Here is an 8,573-nt window from a genome sequence, read left to right as displayed (position 1 = left end):
TTCTTATCAATAATACTACCCTGAGATGTTTAGGGACATAGACAGTGATAATTAGTGTCATGTTTCCTTCCTGAGTGATGTTGGAAATGGATTTTCATATATAAGCCAGTATAAGATGTTTGCTATTTTATCTTTTAAACAAATGGCAAACAAAGAATACTATAACACCTTACTTTTCACTATTGGAAATGAAATGGATCTAATACGTTCAAAGGAATTCCACAAAACAAAAACCATTGACATGACAAAAGCGTGCATTTAATTCGATGCTTTGCAGAGATACATGACTAAAGTTGTGTGCATGGCTTGTCCTTTGGGATGGTCCCAGCTGTTTATTTTTAAAAAATAATAAAATAAAAATGGAGCCAACAAGATGCAATTAAGGGGAAAAAACCTTGAGACACAAGGGGACCTACATGTTCTATCTAAGAAACATGCAGGTGTTACAAAACATTCCAGATACAGTATGACAGATGAACAGTGGAAAAGGCACTGGGACAATGCTCCCTCTTTCAGAAATGGCTAAGTCTAAGAGTTATGCTTTCACAAATCGATTGATGAAACCATCTTTATTTTTAAAGAATTTTATAAAAGGAATTTTAGCACCATCATTAAAGGAAAAATAATAATACATTTTAGCCCTGCCTATCTCCAGTCTTGGAATAATAACAGAAGCATAGCACCTTTTAGTATCTAAAATATAAACAAGAATAGTAAGTCCATCCCAGCTTCTAGAGATGAGGTAGCTCATGCTAAGAAATGTTGGATCATTTTTCCTATGAGAGTTCAATGGCCAAATGTTCTATTTCCAATCATCACATTTCATTAGAGTCAGCTCCACAAATCTGAGTTTCTAAATCTTTTTCTTCATTAGAGGCTTCAGAATGATGAGATTGTACATGTGGAAAACTCTCAACTTTGGGTCCTGGACATATGTTTATAAAGTTGTATGTGTAAATTTTCTGCATTCAATGTCTTCTTAAACAAGAAAGTGCAAATGTAGTCAATGGTATACTCATGTAACTTCTAGCTACATTAATAGATTGAGTCAAGAGGGAAAGATGTCTTTAAATTTGAATGAGAAAAAAGTCTAAACTTACCACCCTTTATAACATCACTTTGTTTTTAAGAATTTCATTGAATATATATTATTTTAAAATTCTGTTAAAACAGTGAGAAACTATTTTTTTGAAGATTCTCTTTAAAGAGTCTCTATAATAGTTATACAATATCAAGACATGCATTGAGGGTTTCAATCACAAGGATAAACATTTTGATTTCATTTTTAGTTGATAATCTGGGTATGAGAGGTCACACAAAAAAAATAAAGGCGCTACTTTCTATATTTCAAATTGCAGCCAAGTGAAATAAACTTGTGTTGTGGTTTTACATACCCCACTCTTTAAGCTACCTGCCAGGAACAAGAATTTTTGTATAAATACTAAGCAAATTTGTCATTACCTTGAAATAAATTGAAGAAAACAAAGATTTATTTATTCAATCAGTTTACTTTTTTTTTTAAAGGTGGTCATTGTCATTGGTCATCTTAAACCTAAACTTCTGTATTGAAAAATAGTTTAAATCAATTGAAACTTGAGGATTGCAAGTAAAATAAATATTCTGAAGGATAAGGAGGCCAGGCACTTAAGACCATATATACAATGCTGATGTAGAATCAGCCACTACTTCAAGAGTCTCAGGATCAGCTTCAAACAGTCAAAGTTCTTGTGAATGGTGGTGGTCATTGATGGTGAGGGTGTTGCTCATTGTCGATGTATCTTGGCTTGGTTTACACAAAACAAACTGGTCCAATTTCGATGCCAAATTCTTGGTCTTGGCTGCCAACATCCACAGGGGCAAGATCTATGATGGGCAAGCGTGCCACATTCTGTGTTCTATATTCAAAGATGGTCTTGCCCACATTTCCATTTCGTTTCTAGAATTAAATTGCGCAATAGGTTAATAGTATATAAATTATTTCAGAGATGTTAAAGAGCAACTTGTAAGCCAATTTTTATAACATATAATAGAAAAGCAATAATTTTTAAAGTACTACTTAGAGCACTGCTAACAAAATGAGGTCCTAGCGAGACTGGCAGACATTTCTTTGAGAAACTGCCCCTTGTTCTTTCAAAACTTCCCAAATGGGCACTGACAATGTAAGTGAAAGCCTTTTTGCTTTTCACAAACAAAACTATAATTCATCATTAAATATTTTCCTTTTTTATATTTTGATATGCAAGTGGGGAGACATACAAATCAATAAAAAATATAAGGTATCTCAGGTTGATAATACATTTTAGAATCAATAAATGTTAAGCACAAAATTGAGATTAAATGAATAACGTAACTTGCAGGAGAGGCAGAAGAACTAGATCAAATTCCAAAGATTCAGATTTTTTATTTTTTTTAATACTTTTTTTTTATCCTCACCCAAGGACATTTTTCTATTTTTTGTTCAGATAGAGTGGGAGGGGAAGAGAGAGAGAGAGAAACATCAATGTGAGAGGGACACATCGACTGGTTGCCACCCATACAACCCAACCAGGGCCGGGGACAAACTGCAACCAAGATACGTGCTCTTAGCAGGAACCAAACCTGGGTCTCTCTAGACTGCAGGCCAACGCTCTAACTGCTGAGCCAAACTGGTCAGGGCTCAGACTTTCTTTATTGTTTTGAATTAACACCTGTACCACGCCTCATGTGCTAACACACATTCAGGTTTATCTTAAAGAACAAATATAGACAAACTGCTACGTCTCTATGAATGGATAAAAAAAGCTGTGGTACATATACACAATGGAGTACTATGCAGCTGTAAGAAAGAAAGAGCTCTTATCCTTTGAGATGACATGGAGGGCCCTGGAGAGTATTATCTCAAGCGAAACAAGCCAAGCAGAAAAAGACAAATACCACATGATCTCACTTATTTGTGGAATATAATGAACATAACAGTCTGAGGAATAGGGTAGACCTAGAGATGTGGAAGTAGGGTACAGACTGACAACCCTCAGAAGAGGGGGTGGTGGGGGGAGGGAAAAGATAAACCACAGAACTTATATGCATGTACGCATAACCAATGGACATGAACAACAAAGCCAAGGATGGGGTGAGGAGAATGGGGAAGAGGGTGTCAATGGGGTAAAAAAGGAGAAACATCTGTAACAAAAATTAGATTAAAAAAAATAATAAAAAAAAAAAGAAAGAAGCAAAAGAAGAAAAAAAAAAAAACTGCTATGTCTCTATACAGGGTAAAATTGTCCCTACCTCTAGTACCACAACAGTATTTTTAACAAAAATATTTTTTAATCAGATCAATACAGATCAAAAGTACTTACAGAGCAAGTATCTTGAAGAACTATATATCTGAATCTAATGTTTCCTTCTGCTTTGATGTCTAAGTCGTTTGCCCCTTTAAGAACCACAGCTTTCTTGAGGTTCTTAGTTTGATCATCCATGTATCCAACACTGTTTTTACAGATGTAAGTGATGTTCTGGGAGGCTTCTTTTGATAAAAGGCGCAAGAAAGTCATTTGAGTAATGGCTGCATTAGGTGACTGGTGGTCTCCATAAGCAAACTAGAAAAACAAAGAGTCTCTGTTACATACAACACTGAAAGGTTTCGTAGTGCCGTGAGTGTGTGTTGATTTCAGGTAAATCAGTTTTGAAGAGTATTACTTTTATTCTTTGATATTACAGTTTAGTCTACTTATAAAAATATCTTAAAATGTTTACGAATATTCACAAGTAAGAGCCTTTGTCCTTACTATCCCAAACAAGAGGTGAAGAAACCAATTATAATTATACTCACCAGAGAAAGTTTATGTATTTTTAAATCTGCTTCTCCATTTCTTTAAAAAATAATCTCAAGTATTGGCTAAGATATTTAATTATGTATCAAAAATAACCCATTGTTTTTATTGCTGATTATAATAAAAATTAGAACTTAACTATTTGTATAAAAAACCTTTTTAAACCCAACTGTTATACAATTGTAGGAAATATGAATTATAAGTTTTTCATGAGCTAACAAAAATAAATAATTAAAAAATAATTTCCTACAAGCTCCTTTCTACTTATCTTCTACTTTGAACTTATTTTCAAAGCTCCTTCTTAAGCTTTTTACATAATATTATATTTAACTAAATTATATTTCAATTGGATATATTTAAATTTTTAACTTTTCTACTTGTTAAATAATGGTAGATTCCAGTATATCTTATTCAAACCCACAATATGCTCACATTGTGTTTGTTATGAAATATGTTCTGAGGAGAGATCAGAAGCACAGGTAAGAAGGAAATATCAGAGTTAGGTTGCCATAAAGAGATCCAGAATGAAATACTCGTTCAACTCCTGGTATTCCAATCACACATATGTTACAATTTTGAAATTGAAATAGGAAGTGGCAAGGCTGGTTAAGAATCTAAATACTGGGCCATAAAAGAAACAGAAGAGACTGGACTCAGAAAAATACTAATAGAATTTATATATTTATAAAAATGCATTAAGTTTAAATAATACTACAAAGTGTATTAAGTGATTTAATTATATATGATTGTAGTAATTATCTAATATTTATTTATAACTTACCATAGATACTATAGTAAGCACATTATATTCACACAAAAACTATGAGATAAATATTACCACCATACATTAAAATGAAAAAACAAAAACAAAAAACAACTGATGTTCTGAAAGGTTAAGTGACTTCCTTCTGTCCCCAAATCAGTAAGAGATCCAGGTATTAGTCACCTAGGTCTCCTGACACTAAATTTCATCTCCGTGTTGCAACTGTGGCAAGATCCCTTCCTGTATACTCCATAGTCGGTGTGATATGTATTAAAGGAATTAATAATAAAAATGATTACTTTTCTACATTCTATCAATGGAAAAACTATCATTCAAAATTTGTTAATTTAAGTCATAGTAAAACTTTGTTTATGCAATAATACTGCAATTGCAACTAATGAGAATGTCTGATTTTAAAGTAAACATGGCAAAATAAACATGGTAAAAAAAATAGCAGTCTTAAATAAATACTAAGGTATAATAAATAATGAAAAGCAAAAAATATAATTTTAAGTAAATATATTAAATTACCTGAGATCCTCTATTCATATCAAGACCATACCAAATAGGCTTATGGTCAGGAGATTTGCTGGCCCACCATGTTTTACGTGGTACACTGGATGGGTTTGCTGAAATACATGTTTCTCCTGTTTCCATGTTGCAGTATACTTTGATTGCATCTTCAACAGATCCCTGGTTAGGATCAATCCAGTATTCACCTATTTTCCAAAATAAATATATTTGCTAAATAAAGTGAATTTCAAACATGATGATGAGTCCCTAAAACAATTAACACGGAGTCTGAAAAAAATCACGAACTCATTGATTAAGGACTCTTAAGAGACAGTATCTCAGTTAAGGAAATATTCTGCAGCCAAGGGAAAAATAATTGTCATGCATTTGTAACTGTTCCTTTTTACAAGCACTGTTCTGAGACCCTTTGTCAAATCAAATCTTGGAACATGTGTGTGAAGGAAATATCAGCATTTCCACTTTATAGATGAGAAAACTATACCAAAAAGAGATAATCCACAATGATTAAGTGGCTTTGCCAAAATGGATGTGTTCCCATTAAATTTATAGAGCCTATATTTTAAAGCAAATTGTAATCAGAATGTAATAAAATAACGTATTGTCAAAACTATGAATAAAGTAAGTATATGAGTTGAATTATGATTAGAATGTCATAAATTATCTTTCAGGCCGTATTTAGAATTGATCTCTGTTACAATAGAGATATTTGAAATAAGCTATACCAAGTTAGTACTTGGTGCTGGACATATAGTCAAATAAATACACAAACAAATATATTTTTGTGTATATATCTGTGTGTATATATTTCTGTGTATATGTATACTTTATGTAAGTGTGTATATATAATATGTATGAAAAACTGCATTTTAAATAAAATGAAGAGACTTGGTGGGATGTAAAGTATAGAGATGAGAATCAAATAGTCTAGTCTTCAAAGACAATTTTAGCTACCCTTGTCGATGTCATTTCAAAGTTAACTGACACTCTTAAGCATTTCATAGCTTATTCATATGGCCTAGAATCCCTTTTCTCTAGGTCCTATTAGATTTATCAAAATGATAGAATAATGTAAACTTAAGGCATCGTTTATGCAACTAGGACAGAATAATTTCAAAACACTTTAAAACATCACTATAACATAATCCTGCCAGCAGAGATCCCTAAAGTTATATTTGTAGAACATTAAACTACATGAGAAAAAATTTATATTCAAATAAGTTTGGGAAATAAAATAAAATTTATTCTACTCTTGTGACCCAAGGATATATGTAAGGATGTTAAATCCCTGAGAATTCATGTAGGTAAATCAATGTTAACCTTACTTAAGCAAGTATTTTCTACATTATATAACCATAAAATTACCAATATTTTAAGACTTCTGGATGGAAATGGAACTACCAAGATGAAATTAGATCATTAATAGGATATGTCCTCTGCTATAGTATTTATCATCTCACCTTATAATTTTTCTTGTCATTGACTCTCCCCACCACTAAACCACAAACTTTGTGATATGTTTACCATTGTATCTCTTGTGTATCACTAAATAGTTTTGGAATGCAGTTGAGAATAACACAATCAGAAATGATGAACATTGCTCAAATATGCAGCTGTCTACTCACCGCTCTGCTTTGCGGAATGGCAAAGTTTTAAGTCATCACAAGTGCGGGCTGGATGCTTTTTAGAGCCATCGGGGCTGCGCATGGTTTCAATCTGACTACTGAGTGACTTCAGGGTGGCATGGACCCCAGGGTCAGTTTTGTTTTTGTCATCAGGAGCCGCCTCATCTTCAGTAAACTCTGGAAGTGGATCTGGCATGCTCTCATCATAGTGTCCCATGATGTCCCCAAGAGCAGCTGTGAGGTGACCAGGGGGACCCGGAGGGCCAGGTGGACCAGGCTCACCAGGAGGACCCTAATTTTTAAAAAATTGGAAATACATTAACATATTGTTTTTGTTTTTGTGGTGGACAAAAGGCACTGATGGAACTTGGTGCCTAGAGAGTTACAACATAGCACCCTAACTTGATGGTACTGAGAGATCTGTGACGCATGCCCTTTTTTAACTAGATGGCTCTGGCCTTCCAACCTGTAACATTCCAAGGATGAGAAATGATGTGTAACTGCTTTTCAGGCGACATATCTGCAAAGCAGCATCTGAGATATATAAAGATCAAAGCATAAAATACTTGCTCTGATGTTCACCTTGAAGATGCAATATATTTTATGTTAAAACATGTAGATATGTACATTCATTTCCAAACAATTTGGGGCAAGGCACAGCTAAAATGTTCTAAAAGGATTTATGGACAGAAGCTGAAAGGGAAAATGCAGGGGAGTTGTGAGTCCTTCTAAAGTCTACACGCCAATACCAAGGTAATACCCATAAGAAATACTCACAGGACAATTTTCTCCCTATTTTCAAATAAGGGGTAAAGCACAGGAAGTCTGTTTATGTGTACAAATTAATTTGTAGATCAAAATGCTCTATACTAAACAAAACTGAAGAATGTTCTCTTTAGCCCTTATAGTGACAAAAATAAAGACATTATTATTATTATCATTATTATTATTATTTTGACAATAAGAACTATTGAAGTGAACAGCAGACAAGCACAAAAAGAGGCAGAAGCTTGGAAGTGGGTCCTCCTTACGTTTTTATTTTCCCAAGTAGGAGCTCAGCAATTTGAGATAATCAGCCGACAACCTAAAAAGATGTGTGGTCCACATCTCACATGGGAGCGCAGAGCTGGCTGTGAGAAGGCAGGAGTTCTAAACCTGCCCCTGCCATTTACTATGTGGCTCTGGACAAGTTGCTTCAACCTCAAGTGCCAACACTTCCTCACCTCAAGAGACTGTTAAATCTGTTGGTTTTGTTTTTTTAGGTTACATCATGATTCCATGAATTCCTTTATGCTACTCTCAGGAAGGAGATTTCTTTTTTCTGTCAAGGACCACTGACCCACAAAATAAAGTCAATTAAGAGCCACATAAATCAAAGGTATTCCAATTCTGTAGCTGTGTTTCAGTCACAGAGAAATAAATAGGAAATACTCTTCTTGACTATAAGAAATACAAGGCTTTTTAATTCATATAATAAATAATCAATATTTGGTTTAATGGTAATGCCAGTAAGGGGCAGAGACAGAATAAAGAGAGAAAGGTAAATAAAACTGAAGAGAGGGAAGCATAAATTCATGTACACACATGCACACGTGAACACGCATATGGCAGATATATGAGGATGTTACGCAAAGACCTGAGAAGTCAGAGTCTAACACAATTGTAGTTTTACATAACCCTCAAGTTGATATTATAGAAATATTTTAATGAAATTTTAAATTGAAATCCTTTCTGAATGTTATTTTTAATAGAGGAAAGCTTTAATTTTATACTTCATGTTATAACATTTTCATGAATGAATATATTCATCAAATATCACATTTAATATATCACCATTTAAAG

At 33.5% G+C, this 8,573-nt stretch overlaps 1 protein-coding gene across 1 annotated transcript in view; it reads right to left on the bottom strand.

Annotated features, from left to right (window-relative positions):
• Positions 1-236: 236 nt before the first annotated feature.
• Positions 237-8,573, bottom strand: part of COL5A2 (collagen type V alpha 2 chain) — a 149,233-nt gene continuing 140,896 nt past the window's right edge. Inside the window, exons 51-54 of the mRNA XM_036254765.1 lie at positions 6,732-7,023; positions 5,107-5,294; positions 3,339-3,578; positions 237-1,936 (exon numbers count right to left, since the gene is read on the bottom strand). Coding sequence (XP_036110658.1) covers positions 1,790-1,936; positions 3,339-3,578; positions 5,107-5,294; positions 6,732-7,023 — 867 coding nt within the window. The 3' untranslated portion in view covers positions 237-1,789. The remainder of the gene's footprint in view (positions 1,937-3,338; positions 3,579-5,106; positions 5,295-6,731; positions 7,024-8,573) is intronic.

Source organism: Molossus molossus, unplaced genomic scaffold (assembly GCF_014108415.1).
Source record: "Molossus molossus isolate mMolMol1 unplaced genomic scaffold, mMolMol1.p scaffold_m16_p_11, whole genome shotgun sequence".
Taxonomy (NCBI): Eukaryota; Metazoa; Chordata; class Mammalia; order Chiroptera; family Molossidae; genus Molossus; species Molossus molossus.
This window is presented reverse-complemented; position numbering and strand designations above follow the sequence as displayed.